The sequence below is a fragment of the Setaria viridis genome, chromosome 1, assembly GCF_005286985.2.
Source record: "Setaria viridis chromosome 1, Setaria_viridis_v4.0, whole genome shotgun sequence".
Lineage (NCBI taxonomy): Eukaryota > Viridiplantae > Streptophyta > Magnoliopsida > Poales > Poaceae > Setaria > Setaria viridis.
The window spans coordinates 749108-771602 of record NC_048263.2 but is presented as its reverse complement, the minus strand read 5'-3'; the positions used below and the strand labels follow the sequence as shown (position 1 = coordinate 771602).

The following is a 22495-nucleotide window of genomic DNA, read 5'->3' as shown; positions in this document are numbered from 1 at the left end:
TTAAATTTTGAACATGCATCCATGCTCCTCAGGAATGGTTCTCACCCTTAATGCTTCCACGATGTAGTTCTAACAGGAGAATCAAAACCCATAATCTCATGCGAAAGTGAATGTACTCTGAACCGTTATCTTCCCAAAGAGGGGGTGTTGCACCAATAGACAACAAACCTAGAAAACAGCCTTGGTCAGCTGTGAGAGCTCCAAGAGAGCTTTGATAGCCACGGAGGGATAAGGGTATCCATGGATCCCCACCGATCAGGATACTGGTCGGTCCTGACAAGTGGACCCGCCCGACCATGTCGTGCGGGCCAAGGCATGAAGAGACATGGAGCACAAGTTCGGAGGCCTATCCTGGTCGGCCCTGACAAGTGGGCCCGCCCGATCATATCGTGTGGGCCAAGGCATAAAGATATGTGGAGCACAAGTTCGGAGGTCGGGCGAACAGATTCTGCTTGGATATCACGGGATACTTGTTGTAGTCTGAATCAAATTGCTTTTCATGTAACAACCGACTAGGATTAGATCCTATCCGATTGTAACCTTAGATCGTCATCCTATATCAAGCGGCCAGGAGCGCCCCCCAAGGGTAACATACATCAACTCTTCGCATCTCATACCAGCAATACAATCCATCAGAACACAGAATGTAGGGTATTGCTCTTCGGAGGCTCGAACCTGTCTAAACCTTACGTTCTTGTGTTACCATTCGAGCTCTTGGTCTTGCGATCTCCCCAGCCTACAAATTTACCACCTGGGTAACCCCCTGGTGGACTGCCAGTCACTAAAAATCCGACAGTTGGCGCGCCAGGTAGGGGTGATCGTGAGATCCTCCCCAGCAAGCTCGATGGCATCTCGTCCCAGCGTCATCTTCCCCAACAACATGAAGCCCACCCACCCATGCCCTTCGATCTAATCACGGGATCAACATCTGCGTTCTATGGCGGATGAGGGTGCATGCTGTCGATTGCGAATTATCAAGCTAATCACATATTTTGATCTTTTTCCGATCTGTACATGCCGCAACAACAGCACCACGCACCGCTGCCCTCGCAGCCAGCACCACTGATTTCCACTTCGACTCGACACTAGCTTCATCAACAATTGTTCATCGATGGCTGCCCTCTCGGGCACGACGCTGACTCTCCAACTCAGCTACAAATCAAGCTAAGTCTTATTTTCAATTAAATATTTTACGGCTTCCGTACATCTTTGTACACCTTCACGCATCGGCTTCTCTATGTCTCCGTGACTTTCGCCGACCACCTTGATCACGCCCCGACTGCATATACAGCTTGGTCCGTCCACTAAATGGGTAATCGGGGGCTGCGCCCTACAAGTGCCCAACGCACGCTCTCGCTTTCCCGCATAGTTTCAACTGCTTTGCGGCTTGTCCGTCTCTCTTAACAGTTGCTAAAATACTCGAGTAGCGCATCCTTTAATCCATGAAGCCTCGACTCATCCTGTGATACCCCGTTTACAAGCTCAAGATCCACTCTCAGCAGACTGTTGGCTAAGCAAGACTAGGTGATTAAACATAACAGGCTAACTACTCGGGGAAATTACATGGCCTACAAGAGCAGGATGCGCAACAATTTTCTTCTATGCCGAATAAAACTCCGAGTTATTCAATTATTAAATGCTCTATATTATGCTACATAATCTTTGTATTGTCCTTTTACAGCTCTGAAACTACTCAGCGTGCCTCCTGTTGCCCAGCCGACCTCTCTGGCTAAGGGCAGGAGGTGACTCGGCGTGCTTTCGTGGCTTGGCCGCCTCCCAAGCTCGGGGACTGGGCACCACAGACGACTCAGCATACCTCCCGTTGCCCAGCCGACCTCTCTGGTTTGGGACGGAATGTGACTTGGTGTACTTGTGCGACTTAGTCGGCTCCCAGGCTTAGGGGTTGGGCACCTTACTTTGGTCGGCGTGCCTCCTTGGCTCCACTAGTCGTCGCGCCCAGGGGCTAGGCGTCTATTTCAGGTTAGCGTGCCTCCTTAGATGCGCCAGTCGTCGCGCCCGAGGGCTGGGCGCCTATTTCAGGTCAGCGTGCCTCCGTGGCTCCGCCAGTCCTCGCGCTTGTTTCAGGTCGGCGTGCCTCCTTGGCTTCGCCAGTCGTCGTGCCTAGGGGCTGGGCGTCTATTTCAGGTCGGCATGCCTCCTTAGCTCCGCTAGTCGTCGCGCCTGGGGGCTGGGTGCCTATTTCAGATTGGTGTGCCTCCCTCCGTGGCTCCGCCAATCCTCGCACTTGGGGGCTAGGTGCCTATCTCAGGTCGGCGTGCCTCCGCGGCTCCACCGGTCCTCGCGCTCGGGGGCTGAGCGCTATATTTAGATTCGTTTTGCTACGAAAACAATACATCATTTCTTGATCATTGGACTGATTACTTTAATCGCTTCAATGCTCGGGGGCTACTCTATATGGAGTGCATCTTGCGGCGCTCTTCATGTGCTTCCCTTCGATCTACAGGTTGTCAGACATCCTGGAGCTCGGTAGTCGCATAACCATGCGCATTCAGTCACACGCATGTGGAAGTTTCAATTTTTTCTTCTTTTTTGAGCACTGCGCAGCCTCTCCATCACTATGACGACACCGCACCTTCAGCTGAGTACATTACAAGCTTCGTTGTGAATCTTTCAAGTTCCTGTTCGACTCCATATCGTTCGGGAGCTTGAGGGATAAGGGTACCCACGGGTCTCCACAGACCAAGATACTGGTCGGCCCTGACAAGTGGACCCGCCCGACCATGCCGTGCGGGCCAAGGTATGAAGATATGTGGAGCACAAGTCCGGAGGCCGGGTGAATGGATTCTGCTCGGATATCACGGGATACTTGTTGTAGTTCGACTTCCATGTAACAACCAATTAGGATTAGATCCTATCCGATTGTAACCCTAGATTGTCAGCCTATATAAGGCGGTTAGGGGCGCCCCCTGAGGGTAACATACATCAACTCTTTGCATCCCATAGCAACAATACAATCCACCAGAATACAGGACGTATGGTATTACTCTCCGGGGGCCGAACCTATCTAAACCTTGCGCCCTTGTGTTACCATTCGGGTTCTTAATCTTACGATCTCCTCTGCTTACAAATCTACCATCTAGGTAACCCTGGTGAACTGCCGGGCACTAAATCCGACAGCCAATAGATTGCACTTCGGCTCTTGCACGACCTCGTCACCTAATTTTTGGATGTGAGTCATTACGCTATCTACGGTTGCCCCAACACCCGTATCGATTTACGAGAGCCCTGTCATTCTAAAGAAAATAGCCCGTGACTGGACCGTTGGGTGACGAATATCTAATAGTTCTGTTGAGGTAAACCATATATGATCCGATAGAACTGTCAGGTATGTGACCAGCGCCACGTTAATGCGCAATAGATGGAACTTGTAAACTGCATTGCAATAGTGTTGTTAGTGAACATTGCTAGTGCGCTAGTGAAGATAATAAAGAAACCGAAAATAAATGTAAAACGTAAGCGAACTTAAATTAATATTGATTATCAATATCTTTTTCTACATAGAACATACTTATGATGAAAAAGTTCTGAAGCACAAAAAATCATTTAACTCATTCAAGTATCCTTGCCAACAAATATCCGTTTTCTTCAAATTATCATCATTAATATGTTTGTGACCTATATTCCTCTGTACCTAGCTCATTCAAGTTTTGTGTTTGCCAAGTCGATCCTCAATTACTATTGTCTTCTATCGAGGTGCCCTGATAATCTGATCTGCTCCCGTTGACTCGTCCTAGACTCCCACGACTCATTTCTTCTAATGGATGATGATAATCTCAAGCGGAAGAAACACAAAGGACTGCAAGTTATCCTCGCTGATTCAACTTGTTCTGATGATGCAAGGATTGGCCCAAATTCCTTCGCTTTTTGCAACGATTGGTTCATCGTTACCGACACAGCAATGCCGAGAGGGAATTCCCGACAGTTGGCTATCAGGAAAATACAAACCTGGCAGTTTATCCTATTGGCCCCGACAGTTCCTTACTGCCGGAGTTGATGTCATCCGTCCTAGTGAGTTGGCAAGGCAGAGCTGCCATTTCCTTTTGCATTGTGCCAATTCCTCTTTGCCACGCAATCATACTCATGGTTGTGGGTTTCGACTGTACTATACTAAGGGATACTTTCTCAATGAGTTCGTTGCAACTCGTTCTATTCCAGTATGTGCAGCGTTTCACATTATTAAGAAAACCGTGGAAAAAGCAAAGAAAGTCATGATAGGCGGTACGGAGAGAAAAGGTTAAGGTGAAGAGCAGACCGATTCAAAATTTTCTATACAGCCGACATCCGTTCCAGAAGGGAGAAAGGTGGGTGGCATTGGCAGGCCTGTGGATTTGGCTGCGTACGACCAGGCATTTCGCCCTTCCTCCCCGTGTAGCAGTAGTAGAGAGTAGAGACGAGACGAGACGAGACGCTGTCTTTTGTCCCGGAGCAGCGCGGTGCGGTGGCCCCTGCAACCGCAAAGGTCAACACGGTTTGGGTTCGGGCGGGGCCGCCCATGTGGGTGTGTGTGTGGTGTGGACTTGCCGGGTAGGCGGGCCGTGGGCGAGACCCTGCTGCCGGGGCCGGGCTCCACTCATCCATTCGTCCTTGTCTGGTGTCGCACTGTCGCGTCGCGTCGCGTCCGTGCGAGTCGGGAAGAGAGAGAGAGAAAGGCGCTGCCAACAATTATCTTGTTAATTAACTCCGGTACTAATCAGTCAGCGGGTGGTAATTAAAGTGACTGATCCATCACCACGCGTTGATTGATTGAACGGGATTACCACCAATTTCTGAACAATATTTCAAGCATAAAAGACAAGCTTGATGTTCAATGAAACAGTACCATTCCAGGATGTTCAAGACCAAGTGCATAAGTTTTTAAATAAGTCCAGTGAAACTAGCATTCTATCTCAAATTACAAAATCAACAGCCAAATGGCCCCGTTTGTTTATTTAGGACCTCCTAAAATTCCTGTCACATCGAATATTTAGATACTAATTAGGAGTATTAAACATAGACTAATTACAAAACCAATTGCACAGATGGAGGCTAATTTATGAGATGAATCTATTAAACCTAATTAGTTCATGATTTGACAATGTGGTGCTACAGTAAACATGTGCTAATGATGGATTAATTAGGTTTAATAGATTCATCTCGGAAATTAGCTTCCATCTGTGTAATTAGTTTTATAATTAGCTTATGTTTGGTCCTCCTAATTAGCCTCCGAATATTCGATGTGATATGAATTTTAGTCCGGACTAAAGATCCAAACACCCCCTATTTTAGTCCGGACTAAAGATCCAAACACCCCCTATATACACATCTAAACAACATTCATTGCTGCACAGATCCAAAATGAGCACGCAACCAACTGTACATACACATTTAGCCATCATTCATCGCTACATATAGCCAAAATAAGCACGCAGTCAACTAAAAGTTCCGAAGTCCATCGCAATATATTTAGAAAACAGCCACCTTCACAAGTTAAACTTCACAGGTTAATGCCTTCTTTCTGACATAAGAACTTGAACACCCAAGCATGTAAAGTAGCAGCACTTGCATTGCACAACCAGCCACGCATACCTTTGTTCTCCTTGGAAGACAAATGCTCACTGACAAGAAACCTCTGTTCAGGTGTCAACGAGATTTCCTCTAGTTTCTGCCCTAAGGCTGCATGAGGATCAGTAAGCTATAGCATTTGGGGAGGAGCAGTGCCATCAAGTGTCTCTCGAAGTGATTTCATTGTAGTAGTGATTGCATCAGTGGATTGTGCAAAATGACTCTTGTTTTTTGGTTTCTTAGTTGGTGACTTCATGCCTCTTGGACACTTCTTACTAGCTCGACTAGTGCTGGAAGAGCTGTTATCAACAGTTGCGTGCCTAGTTGGAGTTGGCAAAGTGTCAGAATTCTCATCAAGTATGTCTTCAAGTTGTGTGTAGCAGTTCAGATCAAGTAATTCTATTGAATCATCACTATTTGAACCATCACTAGTATCCATGCATGTGTTCTGATCCATAGCCAAAGAACCATCAGCACTAGATCCTCTGAATAACTCTTCCATCTCATTGTAGAACTTGATGGGCTTAGAGAGCAGACATCTTTCTCTATCCTGCATTTGGTTTAGACTAGTGAAATTACTATATGCAGTTTAGATTGTAAACTGGTTCATATATTTAAACCTAGTGAAAAATACTTACATTTTGCAGTGGCTTTTTAGATTCTGAGATAATCACCAAGCATCTGGTATGGTCAAATGTATTGCCACTCTTCCTCAATGCTTTGGAAATATACCCCCAATTTTCTTTGTGGTACCTGTAATAACGGTCCACTTGACCAACAGTCACCCCCATAACAAACTTCTTGTTTAAAGCATCAGCACACAATATGTGTTGTGGATCTTGAATCCTTTGTGCTATTTTTTTTCAGGTACTCAATATACCACTCTAGCATGTATTTGCTCTGATCCTCGTACCAGTTCCGGGACCTCTCACGAGAGGATGCAAAATCATCACCCTTCTCTTTTCCCTTGGTCATGGTTGTTTCCCATCACATGAGATATTTAATCAAAATCATATGGAATAAATCAATAAAAAATAGTACAACAAGAAAGATCATATAAAGCGTAACACTCATATAAGTCAGATAAAGAAGTAAATTGATAAGGAAGGATCACACTCATATGGTTCGTACATAGAAGTAAATCGATAAGGAGGGTCACATTCATGTGGTTCATACATAGAAGTAAATCAATAGGAAACTAACAGTAAGAAACATCATATGTTTCATACATAATTTATTCATCCAAAGCTACATCTGCTCCTACTTTATCTTCCCACATTTTTTGAGCCATCTCATCTTTTTTATTTGCCCATGCCACATTCTCCTTGTGCATATCACTGCGGTTTCTTGCGCTTCGAGGCAATGTTGTGTACCAAACAACATCATCATACACATACTCATCAGGACCATCCTCTAAGATCCAGTTATGAAGTGCACAACATGCCATCACAATTTTCACTTGTGTTTTCAAAGGAAAGAATGGCCGGCTTCCAAAGATTTTGAAGCAGTTCTCAAGGGTACCAAATGCTCATTCAACAGTTATTCTAAGCGAGGAATGGCGAAGGTTGAATAACTCCCTCGGGGTCTCTCGTTCTCTAGTGCCCTTATATTCTTGTAGGTGATATCGAGCACCACGGTATGGGATTAATACACCAGGTCTTGCTGCATATCTAGCAGCAGCTAGGAAATATTTACCTACATTATTTTTTTGAAAAGATTAATTAGCTAAGAATGAAATTGAAGTTTCAAATTGGAGCTATTAGAACACACGGTGGGATTCTACCTTCTGATATTTTTAGTCCATTGTGACGTGATAGAGCATCTTGAAGCACATAAGAATCATGGCAGAGCTCTCCCACCCAGCAAGAACATATATAAACCTTAGGTCAAAATCAACCGTTGCAAGAATATTTTGTGTGGTGATGGACTTTCTACCCCTAAACCAATCATGAGTGTTCCATATAGAAAATCTACCAACATGTGTTCCTTTCCATATGGATTTTATACCAGCACGAGCATATGCAAAATCTACCGACGCTAAACGAAAATTCATGAGGGCCGTGCTCTTGCATGACATATTGACAGGCGCGTGGCCACAGCCAGTCAGCCACGGCACACGTGGCGCCCCCACGGGTCACTCGCTGCAGGAGATCATCTCCTCTCCCCCTCCCATCCTTGCTCTAGCACGCGCGGGCACCCCTGCCTGCCGTTGTCACTGTCAGTGCCATCGCCAGCGTGCATGGTAGCCACCGAGGGGGCCGGGCCGGGCGATAGCGACGCCATGGAGGTGGGGCAGCGGCTGGGGCTCTACTCTGCTTGAGCTGCCTGCCTGCCTCCATTATTGTTGTGGCTTGGCCTACCTCTGCTAATTTAACAAGATTATCCCATACGGACCCATGTACCATCGCCTATGTGTCTCCCCGAATCCCCTCGCACCACGCGCAAGCTCCGTATACTAACTAACTAGCACTCCCTCCGTCCCAAATTACTCTTTGTTTTGAATTTTCTAAATACACACATTTTAACATACATCTAGATATATACTTATATCTAAACACATAGTAAAAATGATGTATCTATAAAATACGAATAGTAATTTGGGATGAAGAGTACATGGCAAACCACGAGGAACATGCGTGCATAGACCCACTGACAGTAACACAACTGATTGTTGTAGTAATGCAATCTCGCTGACGCGTCGACTGCGCTTTTTCGCGCCCGCCTTGGCGTCAAGCAAAGTGCGCAAGCACACGTTCGTGCGTGGTGGGGTGGACGAAAGGTGCACAGCTAGCTGCATCCTATTACCAACGGTAATAAGCACTTAGCTTTTCGTTAGCAAAGTGCGATGCCAGGCCAGCCAGGGCTTCACATGCTTATTAATTCGTTTCCCAAGTGTTTTGTTACTGTGCGGTTTAAGAGAGGTCACAAACCACCTTGGTGGTAAGACGAGTGTATGTATATCCCTTTCGTTCAAAATCGTTGGTCACTTAAATTTAGTTTAAGTTGCTAATTCTGGTCGAATTTATTTATAGAAAAAAATAAAAACATCTGCAATGTCAAATTAATTTCACAAAATCACCATGAAATTATTTCATTGATAGTGTATTTATTTGGTATTGTGGAAATGTTCACATATTTTTTTAATAAAAAAGTTGGTCAAATTTAGAGAGGGTTTGACACTCAGGATAGAACTAAATGACCAATAATTTGGAACATAGGGAGTAAAGTGCAACTCTTTCTTTGCTAATTTGATGCCGGCACAGTGAAAGGCCCAGTACACATTTGTTTTTCTTTGTGCACGCAATAATGCCGCCGCCTGCTGCTGATGAAGAGGGCTCTATCAGAGCCCTGGTTGATTGTAATGCTTTGTTTATATATATCTTAAGAAAAATTGGATTGCTGAAGTTGGCTGCTTCACCACGGGACTGTACTAGTTTTCGCACAAAAGTTTAAAGGCCTGCTTTGGATCCACCACAGTTTGTGGAAGCTAGCTCGTAGATTATGCATGGATTGTAAAGTTGGACGGCTACTTGGATAACTTACCATGGGGCGTTTGGATCACACAACCTGGTAGAAGGTAGTGTGAGACAACGAGTGAGATTCCACAATTTAGGGTTCCATGATTCAACAATTTAGTTTCCAACACAGAATGTGAAAGTGAGCTTGCGAATTATGAATTGTTAAAAACTGGACTGTAGAAGTTCGGAAGCTATTTGGACATCTGGATCGTGGGGTGGTTGAATCACACAAGCTGGTAGAAGTTGAGTTGAGACAGCTGGTGAGATATAGCTAGGGTTGGTGGATCGTTGGATCATGGAACAATTTGGGTTGCTAGATTGTAAAAGCTTGAATCAACAATATGAGAGGATGCAAGTAAGACCTAAGTTTATTGTTTTTGCTTGCCACACTAAACAAATTAAGGTACCTTATTATGCATTTAAGAGTTTAGAAACGTAGGCGACATTGATGATAAGTCTTAGAGTTACCTAGTGAAACTTTTACTCCCTTTTCCCAATATTCATAGGATTCAGAAACTCGAGATACTCAGTTAAGTCGAAGATGGATGTACCAAGTGTTCTCTCGAAATGATTTCAAGCGTTTTCGAACGAATAGAAACCCAGATCGAGATTCTTTCGAATCCGTGCGTCCCAGAGAGGCTGATTCCCCGGGGGACACTAGTCGTGCTTGGTGCATCTGCGTGCCACCGTGAGTACATGATGCCCACAGCAGCCACAGGATCGGACCTCCTCTGCCTCTGCGCGTGTCGGTGCCGTCCAGCGCGCTTTTGCGTGTGCCACGGGCAACGCTGCCTCCCCCGTCCCCGTGCCGGCGTGTGGGCTCCCCAACGCAACGCTAGGAGCCCCCCCCGGCCCGGCCGAGGAGGCCGGCAATGCCGCCGCACACCAACACTTTTCCTTTATCCTTTTTCTTTTTGCAACAAAAAAAAGTATATGCTACGTGATCCTCTTCGTTATTCATTCACTGAAGCATCGGGAACCGAGCAGGAAAATCAGAAAGAAGCAGTCCGCACAATGGGATGCGGCAAAAGCAAACCGATCTGTTTTGCAATTATTTCCTCTATTTTGCATATATAAACACAAATGACAAATCAAGGTTCGCCTGATAAAAAGTTTAAAACACGACCCAAGTCATAGCTAGCTTAACATTTAACACCACCCACCCACCCTGACAATCTGGTCAACTAATCCGTGAAAACAGCTCCACTTTCTTGCACATGAACAGGCGAGCACAACCGGTAGGGAGAGAAGAAGAGAGAGTCCAGGGAGCTCTAGGGGAAAGCAACAGGAACTAGACATATCCGTTTTCAGTGTTTTCCACGCCCGCACCGAACCAAGCTACGCGTGCATCGTCGTCGCCGTCTTCTTGAAGTCGATCTTGTCCACCTTCACCTCGCCGTCGATCAGCTCGTAGACGTACACCACCACGCGCAGGCCGTCGATGTCCATCAGCACGAAGCTCGGGTTCACGTCGTAGGTGATGCTGCTGTAGGCGCCCGTGGCCGACCCGGGGTTGATCACCACGCCGCCCTCGTGCTTGTACGCCTTGAACTGGTGGGTGTGCCCCGTCACCAGGATGTCTACGTCCAGCTGCCGCTGCAGCATCGCCAGGGAGTCCAGGTCGCCCCATGGAACGACCTGATATGGATGGTACACAGATTCAGGGAAACTGGTTAGGGAAAATATCGATTTGACAGTCCATGTTTCAATGGCCACATGCACGACTTCAACATTTGACATAGGGGCTGCTCAGGAGTGTCAGTGTAGAGCTGGTCTACTGGAATTCAATAGCCACATAATCAGCAAATGACGTGCTTACAATCAGTTCTTGCCCTTTAATCGTGTCCACTGAAGTTGTATGGCTACAAACGGTGACGTACAGAGTGAAAAAAGGTATAATGGAGTATGCAGAAAAATGTTCATAAGTTGGGTGAATGAAGGTGCAGAACGTGGTGCATGCACTGGCAGATACAATGAACCAACATCGCGCATGGCTCTCCTGAAGTGAATTGAAGTCCAAGACACCGTGTATTGGCTTTATGGTGTTGACCAGGCTTCATGTTCCCAAGGAGGGAGTATCAAATCACTTTATGGATATTGTCTATGGGAATGGATCGCTCGCTCAGACACCCACAAGACAACGTGAGCTGTTTAAAGTCTAGAAAATAAAATTTTCTTTCAATGTAACTCTAGACCATTTGAAGATGCATTGAATGCTGCCATATTGCGACATTGAAGACATGTATCACATTGTTAAAAATGAACCAGTGGACAGGAAACATCTCTGGTTACAGTGTTACACTCTCTGCATTTTGGAGGACAAGACAGTTGACCTTACAACACTGAAGACTAGAACACGGAGTTTAATTAATACGAGTGCAGTGCTTTACGCATCTTATTTGGCAATTCTGTAACAAAAGTTATAATGGATCCCCCACTGGTAAAGCTAAGAAACACATTGCCACATTAATGCCATTAGCTGATAATGTATCTTATCAACCTATTTTGTCTAATAGTTAGAGGTATCGCAAAGAAGTGTCAAATTTACGTGGGGCATGACATGCTAATGCACAGAGAAACAAAAAATGTTGAGTCTCTGCTAACATGAGATCACTTAACACATGCACAAATTTATAACAGATTTAACTTCATCCAACTAAAAGCAGTCTAGGATCATAAATATGCAGATAGCAAAGTGACATTTCATCATCATAGAACAATGAAGCATAATTAACCAGATTAACAAACATGATCTCACCTGAAATAAATTATACGCATCATAAAACAAGCATATGTTTCCTTTGCATTCCAAGGAGTAAGAGTATGCATAAAATGTATTATCATAGGCATGAAAGTAAAAGCTTTCATATATTTTGGGTCATAAACGAACCTGATGACCATGGCACAGCCCAAGCTTAAACTGACCAATTGTGAGTGTCTTTGTCTCTGGGTATCGAGCATCCTCATCATATTCTCCTCTGGTAATGTGGAGATCCGGACAAAGGCTTTTCAGGTAGTCATGGACTTCCTAGATGGAAATCATGAAATTTATTAGTCTGAATAAACAGTTCATACTAGATATACAACTCCACCAACACGCCCACACAGAATAAAAACAAAATTAAAGACCAACTTCATCAACATGAAATGCAATATTCTTCTACTGTTCTTTGGAAAAAAAACCCTACAAAATTAAGACCAACTTCATCAACATGAAATGCAATTTTCTTCTACAGTTCCTTTTCTTTTAAAAAACTTCTAACCAAGTATGTATGCTGGATTAAGCCCGAAACACTTCTAAGTTCTAGTCAGTGTTTACAACCCTGTGTATCGATGCTTGATGCACAAGATCTATTAGCATGCACCCCATATATGTGAAAGATAATTGTTCTTTGTCTATTTTAGGTTCCAAAAGGATAATTCAACACATCATTGGCGGCGCTAAATAGCTTAAAACTTCTTGGGCCTAACCTTTGCAAGCCTATGTCCATTTTGTACTAGAGATCCTAAATAAGCTAATTTCAGTTGGAGGGTCGTGGGGATTTATCACTTGTGAGTAAACCTCTGATAAACCAGGTTTCTGGAGAAGTTTAAAATAGGACAAACCAATTGGCATGCTTATATGATGCCAAAAACTTGAAAGTGAACAAGTAGCAATATATGGGACCTGAAGCACTATTCTCTACAGCTATCCTTATCCACAGGCATGTTGGTTGGAATGAAATTAGTTCCTTCTATTTCCTTGGAGAAGTAAGATTAGAGAGAACTGAAAATTGGGTGGTTAATAAGTACTAACCAACTTGCCCATATGTTTACAAATTGATGTCTGAATGGATACACATTACATTTTGAGCTCAATGAACCATCAGCAGTTAACAAGATTTCAAGTCCATCTGAATTTAGTAATCTAGTTCAGTTAAATGCAATGAAAAATCACTTAAAAAACTGCACTACAGTTATTACCTTGCCATTTTTACTGACGAGGACTGATTTTGTAATCACTCTTTGACCAGTATGAGTAGCATCTTTTAAGCCAGGAACTAGTCACCCTTTCCTATCAGAATAACTAGAATGCTTCCTGACAAGGTTCCTCTAAATATACGATGGAAGAACTCTCTGGTTCATGGTTTGGAATTTCTCAAGGAATAGATGATATCTCTAGATAATTTGTTTGACTTAGGTAAGAGGCTATGACTAAGGCTTCCAATGAAATGGGTTTGAATTTTCCATCTTTTAGCTTTGATCATCGTGCAGTTTTGTAAAGGTTAATACGGTCCAATTTGCTTTTCTGCAAATTCCATGATGCCTGTTATTTTTATAAATTAATTTAGATCCAATAGGGCTTCCCTACACTTCTCGGTTTTGGTAACATTTCATAAACCTGCACAGTGTTCTCAGTAGATACTCCTTTTTTAGAAAAAATTTCTCGGAAACAACTAACATTATGATAAGTAATAACAATGAATGATGAAATAAAACAAATATTTCAGCTGATAATTTGAAGCTCGATAATATGTTCCCTGTAGTTTACTTTCTAAAAAATCAACCAAGAGAATTTAGTTTCAAGGAAGAGCTGGCAATAAATTGATTTAGAAAACTTGTGTTTTAAGAAGTGTGAAATGGAGAACATGCTAAGAGTATAAAATAATAGTAGTAACAAATTTCTATACGCACGATTGTAATAACAATGAAAGATGAAATTAAAAAAAAAGTTATTTCAGCTGATCATTTGGAGCTAGATAGTGCAATTAATATTAGTCATACATATTATAGGTTCTTCATTTGATAAATCTAGCGGTAGCAGCTATGATGTGTTCCCTGCAGTTTACTTCCAAAAAATCAACTAATAGAATTTAGTTTATCAAGGAAGAGCTGGCAATAAATTGATTTTGAAAAGTTACAATTTCAAAACCTCACCATTGAAATGGAGAACTTGATAAGAGTATGAAATAATAATAGTAATGAATTTTCTCTAAAAACAACTGTAATGTGTGATTTCATCAAGGTACCTATGAATGGACATGATATTTGCAGGAGGAGAAAACATCTAGGACAATAAGGCAATCACAGGGTTTCTGTGTAATTAGGTACCCTAGTTGTTACCAAAGTTTCTTTTCCCTGGGAAAACTCCACAATGTATTGCAACTGCATAATGCTAAGAGTATGAAATAATAATAGTAACGAATTTCTATAACCACAACTGTAATGTATGATTTGGTCAAGCTACCTATGAATAGACATGATATTTGCAGAAGGAGAAGCAGCAAGGACAATAAGGCAATTACAGGGTTTCTTTGTAACAACGTACCCTAGTTGTCACCAAAGTTTCATTACCCTAGGAAAACTCCGCAATGTATTATAGCTGCATAATGCCTAGTAAACATAGACACGGTAAACATGTTTCCAATTGAGAATGTTCCCTTGACAGTTTTCTAATAAGAATTAGAGAGAGCTCTATGATTGAACAGTAGGATGCAACCTTTGTGTACTGAACATCAGTAAGCAATCACTGATTTTTGACAACGCATCAACAATGAAGTACAATTCGCAAAAATATGGCGTCCATGGACTATCAATTCCTCTAAACAAAAAAGGAAATCACAAGATCACACTCAGGTATTATAATTAATCCCTTGCAAGCTCATTGCTCTCTCCACCCGGGAGCCCAAATTGGCGCACATAGCTTGCCCAACTGAACACCTATGCCGCTGATCCCAACCCCATCTAAGAACCAAAACGGTTCCTCCCGGGACGCTGTTATCCACGGCGCTACGAACTCGCCAGGCAGCCAGATTGGACTCATGAAGACAGAGAAAGAGATGGTAAGATCGAAGAGGAGAGCCGGCCGGCCAGGGGCGGCGAGGAAGGTAAGGCTTACCTTGATGCAGAGGTTTCCGGTGCAGATGATGTGCTGGATCTTGCCGGGCACGAGCATGGACTTGAACTTGGCGGGCAGGTCGGGCGCCCGGTGCGGGATGTGCAGATCCCCCAGCGCAAGCACCAGCACCATCCTTCCCGCCTTCTTCCTCTCCCTCCGCCTATACCCCTCTCCTTCCTCTCGGTCTCCTGCCTCTACCCTGCGATCCGCGTCCCCCACCTCAGGTCAAGCTCTCCACTATCTAGCTGCGCATCATGATCCGAGTCAAAACCGTCAAACACCTCCGCGAACAAGATCGGTCTCCCTACCCCGCACGCTTCAGATGCGCGACGGGAGGGGAGGAAGGAACCGAGGAACGGGGAGGCAAGCACGTGGGGCCAGGCTGCGGAGCCGCGGGCCCACTTGTCAGCCTGACGATGTATTCCTTCGTAGTTTGCTCGCTTCGCTGTACGAAAGTGGGCCCATCTGTGGCCCAGGACAAACCTGGGCCGGGTGAGGGCGTCTGGTTGGGCTTGTTTCCCGCTAGACACGGCTCGTATGGGCTTCATTTTGGTTACGCAAAGTAACGGGCGCAAGCCTTTTAACAGTGCTTATTAATTGGTGGGATGGTCGTGAAAAATGAATACTATTCCTCTACTATGTTTGGATACTGCAAATCCACTAGCATATAGCATTGATCGAACCACGGAACACGGCTGCACACAACAGTAGCTTGTTAGACGCGTGGCAAAGGCACAAACGGCTGAACCGGTTTTCTCTACGCTAAGTCATGGTGACATGGTCACTGACATGCAGGCCCCGCATCCTCCGGGATCCTTTTGTCAGCGAACACGAGATGAATCGATGGGAACAACCTGTCCTGTATTTCTATTTTTTGTTTCAAAGTAGGAGCAAGTAATAGAGCAACAAGAGGTTAACTAGCACCGCAATCTCCTAACAGGCGCTAGACTAAAGGCGTGTTTGGTTTCAGGAACTCAAATTTAATCCTTGTCATATTGAATGTTTAGATACTAATTAGAAGTATTAAATATAGATTATTTCAAAACCAATTGCATAAATGAAGGCTAATTCTTGAGACGAATCTATTAAGTCTAATTAGTCTAGTTCGAAATGAGAGCCCCCCCTCCCCAACGCCAGCCCCCCTCGTTCCGCCGCCGCCGCGCCGCCCACCGCTTCCGGCGTCAACCCAAGCCTACCTCCGCGGAGCCCCACCGAAGCCGACCCTCAACCAGAACCCACGACCCCGACCCCCACTATCCCCATCCTCAACAAGAGCCTGGGAGCAGTTCGCCAATGGCTCCCCACCGCCACCTCCGCGGTTCCACCGACGGCCGCCGCCCGAGGTCGATTGGGTGCCGGACTCGCCGGATCCGCGAGTCACCTCGCCGGATCTGAAGATCCCCCTACAGGATCTGCTACCTGCTGGCTCCAGGCTCCCCCCCATCGCGACGGACGGGACACGGTCCTATGCGGAGGTCGTCAGAGGGAGAGGAAGAGTCTTCAATACTCCAGCTGCCCGCGCACCTCTACGCCGCCATGGTGACGGCAGCTCTACTACCCATGGGAGATGGAGTAAATCCAGCGACAAGACAACCACGCGGCGCAATCAAGACACCACGCCAGTGACTCCGCCCCTCGGACCTCCGTACGGCGGTGTAATGGGAACATTGCAGCACAATCCGGATCTCCATGCCTGGCAACCTGTGAAGAGTCGTCGGATGCGGCGGCAAGCGCGGCCCGAGACGCCGCGACGCGACGGCGGACATGACCGGAGCAGCAGAGACCATTCAAGACGGCCAGCAAGTCGGGCTTTGCTCGACTTTAAACGGGCAACGCAGGGCCGCTGCTTCCGCTGCCTTGCCCACAACCACCTCGCCTCTGCGTGCCGCGACCCGGTGCGCTGCTTCCGGTGCCGGCGCTTCGGGCACAGGGAGCGCGAATGCAGAGCAGGGCGGCAGCAACCTCGCCGGAGATCTGAGCTCCGGGGACCTCCACGCACACTCACACCACCTGAAAAGCCAAGCGACACCACTCCCGACCACCGCCCGCCGCCTAACACCTCCAAATCTCCAACTCATCGCCGCCAATCAAACCGCCGCCCCCCTTCCTGGAGCCCCACCAACTACAACCAAGAGCCGCCACAACCAAAATGGCCATAGGCGACCCGAACACACGGCCGGAAGTTGAGACGGTGTTCGTCTCCACAACTTTTCACCTTGAGCATGATGCACGGGACTGGGAAGCCTGTGCGCTCGTCCCGTGGGCACTGCATCTGCCGCCGGATGCCGGCGCCAGGGACATTGCCGCCCTCCTCACCAGAGAGCTCCATCTGCGGCCCGGTGATGTTGCCGTCACCCTCCACCAGCCCGAGCCGTACCTCATCAAGTTCGAGCAAGCTGAACATGCGGCGGAGGCACGACGGCGGGGAAGATTCACAGGAGCCGGCATCGACATCTGCCTCCGCACCTGGAGAAGCCTCACCCACGCCCTCGGATTCCGCATCTTCTACAGAGTTCGACTCTGCCTCGACGGAATCCCAGCCCACGCTTGGACACCGGAGATCGTCGAGCGCGTCATCGGCCACAAGTGCGCCCTGCAGCACATCGTCACCGATCTCCTTCAACCAGCGGACTCCAGACACATTGAGCTGTGGGCTTGGACAGTCGATCCGAGCGAAATCTCGAAGAAGGTATGGCTCGCATTCACTCATAACCCAACAGCAAGATCATCTGCCTTTGCAGTCTCGGCCGAGCCCTCGCAGCTGCCCTGGCAACAGGGGACCCGGTATGAGGTCTTCATCCACTTGCCCCTTCTGGAGGACTACTCGGCGACGGCACAGGATCTCCAGCAGGCCATCGACAATCCGCAAAGCATCGTCCCCATCAGGCGTCGCTATGAGTGGCGCTACGGGCTTGTTGACGGTGCGCCCTCCGATGCACGGTCGCGCTTCCCGGCGCGACTTCCTCGACCGCCGCGTGAACACCCCAGCGCGGACCCAAGCGGGGGACGGCGAGCTCCTGCGGCCGGCTACAGAACAGAGCATGGCGACCGACCTGTGGCTGATGCTGGGGAAGGCGGACGGCGGCGCGACACCTCCACCCATCAAGATCAACGCACCAGAGAAGACCGCCCCAGGCGTCGGCCGGCGAGGCAGCGCTGTGATGATCGGCCATTCACCTGGCCGTCCCGTCGCGGCGGCGATGACGACGACCACGAAGGCGACTACGAGCACCCAGGACAGGGGCGGCACGTCGACTCCGACTACTGGGGGTGCGCGGGAACGGTACGCCGTGACCGCACACGCTCCCCCCCACGGCGCAACTATGCGCCTCCGTAGGGACGGCGACATGATGACGCCGGCACACTGGGGCTCGCCAGCCTAGCTCCATCCCAGCTTCAAGCAATCTTCGAGGCGCAGGCGGCAACCTTGAAGAACTACATCCAGCACCAGGTAATTGAGGCACCCCCCTCGACTGACATCTCCACCTTGGATGCCAGGACACGCTTCTGGCACGCCGGCGCCGATGAGTACATCCGCAAGGCGTGCCGGCTCGCCGACCGGCTCGGCATCGAGGAGGCGGCGCCGGGGGAGAAAGCCTGGTTCGATCCAGTCCCACTGCCGCAGGTCTTCACCACACTTCGCACGGCGCTGCTGCAGGAGCCGGCGGCGGCGGCGCCGGCGGCCTCTCCGACAGTTGAAGAAGTTAGCCGGGCCCTAGATACGTTGGGCGTTCAGGCCGGCCGGGGTCGCCAGCCTAAGCAGGCCGCGGCCCAGCCAGGTAATTCGCCTGGCAGGGAGGCCCAACAGGCGACGCCTGATCCGATAGTTGAGGAGGTCAGCTGGGCCCTCGATGCGCTGGCCGTTGAGGCCGGACAGGTTCGCCAGCCTAAGCAGGCCGCGGCCCAGCCAGGCATCTCGCCTAGCAGGGAGGCCCAACAGGCGACGTCTGCCGCACCAGCCCAATGTGAGGGCCCATCTCCACCAGAGCCAGAGCACCTGAGCTACAACTTGGCCCATACACTAAACACCGAGCAAGCCATTGTGGTCCATCAAATGCAACCAACACCGATCCATTGCCACCGCAGATCAAGGCCGGCCCATAACGTAACGCCAGAACGGCCCAACCCAAATCAGTCACCCCCAACCGCGCCACTGACCAAGCTAGCGCCACAAATTGACAACCTTTTTGCAACACCGCCGCCACCAGCCATAAAGCAAGTCCCACCGCAACGCGCGCGGAAAGGTCGCACCTTCGACATGACTAAAGTCCGGCGGAGTGCACGCCTAGCTAAAAAACCAGCTCTGCCAGCAGTAGAGCGCGCACAGCGTAACCTTTGCAAGAAACTAGGTGTTGACACTGATGAAATGATGCCAATTGAACAGGTTTTGCAGGACTTCATTAACATGTTTCAGGGGCCCCTGCCGGACTACATCATATCTGCCATGACCGTCCTCTTCGACCTCGACGACGAAGCGGCGGACCAAGCAAACGAAGCACTTCTGCAGATGGCAGGCGCTGATGTGGGTGAGCTTCAGGAGATGGACCATGAGGCTGCATGACCTTCTGTCGCGGCAACTTCGTCAAGCGTCTATTCACCAGTTTATGTATCACAACTGTTATGTACCTTATAACTATGTTCCTCACCCTGCTGGCTGCGACCTTCGGGGAGGACTCCACTCACGCCCTGCTGGCTGCGACCTTCGGGCGAAAACAGTGAACGACAGACTATGCCCCGCCCACGTCAACCCTAAAACGACTACGCCGTTAATCACTACTACAAAATGCGCCAATGAACAGGAGTCATCAACGCCGGCAACTCAGAACACAGAGAAGCACATCCACGGAGTTACTACCTTACGAGTCCCACTAGCATGGCTGCATCAATTGCTACAGAAAATGCAATTCGGCCACTACGCCTTCGTGCGCCAAAAAGTTATCTTCCATGAGTAGCAATTTTCAAATAATGAGCTGGAACGTGAGAGGGTTAAACGCTCCGGCAAGATGTCTCACAGTTCGCGAAACCATTGCAGCCACAGCATGCCACATTATATGCCTGCAGGAAACAAAACTACAAAGTATTGATGCGACGCTAGCAAACCTACTAGGGGGACCTCGCTTAGCTAATTTCACATATCAAGCGGCTTCAGGCACAAAAGGTGGTATACTACTACTCTGGGATGAACGAGTTTTTGACATACAGGACATCCAAACAAGTCGGTTTTTCATCTCAGCAACAGCAATAGTTAAGCACAGTAACGTTCGGTTCCAACTCACGACGGTATACGGCCCAACACGGCACTCAGCAAAGCCTGCATTCCTACGCCAACTGCGAACAATGGCGCCCGACGACACCACTCCATGGCTAATACTGGGCGATTTTAACTTAATCTACAGCGCAAGAGACAAGAACAATAGCAACTTAAATCGGAGGCTTATGAGAAGATTCAGATCAACACTGAATTATTGCGGACTTAAAGAAATTCACCTACAAAACAGACGATTTACCTGGAGCAATGCAAGACATCAGCCGACGCTAACGCGAATCGATAGAGTTTTCTGCAACGCATCTTGGGATGTAAAATTTGATGATCACGTCCTTCACGCCCTATCTTCTTCGCACTCGGACCACTGTCCATTACTACTCGCACAACATTCGGGACCTCGCAAACCAACACCATTCCGTTTCGAAAATTTTTGGACGCGGCTACCAGGATTCTATGAGACCGTAGACAAAGAATGGTCAAAGCCGACTACCCATACTGAGCCGTTCCATAGACTGGGCTATAAACTGCACAACACTGCCCGCGCACTAAGATCCTGGAGCCGAACGCACGTCTCCGACGCCCGCTTAAAACTGCATATGGCACAAGAAGTCATCCTGCGCCTTGATGAAGCTGAGGAAGCAAGAACGCTCACGGAACCAGAACGCAACATACGAAGCAAACTCAAAACGCGACTTCTGGGATGGGCGGTCGTAGAGAAAATGAGAAGGAAGCAGTGCTCCAGGATAACCTACCTGCGAGAAGGTGATGCGAATACTAAGTTTTTCCACCTCAAGGCAAATGGGAGGAGGCGGAAAAACTTCATCCAACGACTGAAGAGGGGAAATAACTGGGCAGTAACGCACTTACAAAAACAGCAAATCGTCCAAGACCACTTCGACAACGTGATGTCCGCTCCTCCTACTCGCACCAGAACCTTCAACTGGGACAAGCTACATTTCCCAGTAGTGGATTTAGCCGGAATTGACAACCCTTTCTCAGATAAGGAAATACAAAATGCAATAACTGCCCTACCCAAAGATAAAGCGCCAGGCCCAGATGGCTTCACTGGATTGTTCTTTAAATCATGCTAGGAATCATCAAAGGAGACGTTATTGCGGCAGTAAATGCTTTCCATGCTGGGAGATGCAATGACTTAAACCTACTTAACACAGCAGCCATTGTCTTGGTACCCAAAAAGGATGGAGCTGAAACCATAAGCGACTTCAGACCGATCAGCCTTATACATGCAATAGCAAAGATCATTACCAAAGTGCTGGCAACTACGCTTCAGCCCTACATGGACAAATTGATTTCGCCAAGCCAAAGTGCCTTCATCAAAGGGCGAAGCATTCACGATAATTTCCTGTATGTTCGGAACATGGCAAGAAGGTTTCACAGGCACAGAACGCCGACACTGCTAATGAAGCTGGACATCTCAAAGGCTTTTGACTCCGTTCGCTGGGACTACCTGCTTGAATTACTGCAACATAGAGGATTTTCTGCACGATGGCGTAACTGGATCACGGCATTACTGGTCACATCAACCTCCAAAGTCCTCATAAACGGAATTCCATCCGACGCAATTGTGCATGGGCGAGGCCTACGACAAGGAGACCCCCTCTCTCCCTTCCTTTTCATCCTGGCGATAGACCCACTGTACCAATTAATACACACGGCGACAGGAATGGGATTACTTAAAAAACTAGGCGAACGCACGCCGCGCACTAGCATCTCTATGTACGCCGATGATGCGGCTATCTTCATAAAACCAACAAAGGAAGATGTCACAAATATCACAAAACTCCTACATTTATTCGGAGAGGCCACAGGACTACACACAAATCTGGAAAAGACAACAGTGGCTCCCATCAGCTGCAATAATGTAGACCTTGACGAAATACTATCCGAATGGCCAATCACTCGCACCGACTTCCCATTAAAATACCTCGGATTACCACTTGCGATACGGCGCTTAAGGAAAGTTGACTTCCAACCCCTGATAGACAAGGCAGCTAAAAAACTATCTGGGTGGCAAAATCGCAACATCACGCAAGCCGGACGAGTCTGCCTCGCCAAAGCTGTGCTTTCTGCGCAACCTTTATATCTACTAACCGTATTAAAACCACCAAGCGAAGTCCTGGAAGAACTAGATAAAATAAGGAAGCGATTCATCTGGGCCGGAGACAGTTTGCTAACAGGGGGCAAGTGCAAGGTCAACTGGATCAAAACCTGCTTACCCAAAGAAAATGGCGGACTAGGAGTGCTGAACCT

The 22495-nt window shown here is 47.6% G+C and overlaps 1 protein-coding gene and 1 pseudogene across 1 annotated transcript; both read right to left on the bottom strand.

The window, feature by feature from the left end:
• Positions 1–5742: 5742 nt before the first annotated feature.
• On the bottom strand, positions 5743–6537 carry LOC117843265 (uncharacterized; annotated as a pseudogene).
• Positions 6538–10100: 3563 nt separating this feature from the next.
• Positions 10101–15328, bottom strand: LOC117860551 (vacuolar protein sorting-associated protein 29). Its single transcript, XM_034743870.2, has 3 exons — positions 14959–15328; positions 11971–12108; positions 10101–10718 (listed from the first exon to the last, which is right to left on the bottom strand). Exons 1-3 carry the CDS (start codon positions 15088–15090, stop codon positions 10419–10421), a joined length of 570 nt encoding a protein of 189 aa, XP_034599761.1. The 5' UTR covers positions 15091–15328; the 3' UTR covers positions 10101–10418.
• Positions 15329–22495: the final 7167 nt, after the last annotated feature.

Bases quoted from the DNA above. Each gene is read 5' to 3' on its own strand.
- LOC117860551 (XM_034743870.2), bottom strand. From the start codon at position 15,090: ATGGTGCTGGTGCTTGCGCTGGGGGATCTGCACATCCCGCACCGGGCG. The intron at 12,109-14,958 runs GTAAGCCTTACC...ATTTCCATCTAG, and splicing joins CCGGAAACCTCTGCATCAAG to GAAGTCCATGACTACCTGAA. The intron at 10,719-11,970 runs GTTCGTTTATGA...CATCCATATCAG, and splicing joins GGCTGTGCCATGGTCATCAG to GTCGTTCCATGGGGCGACCT.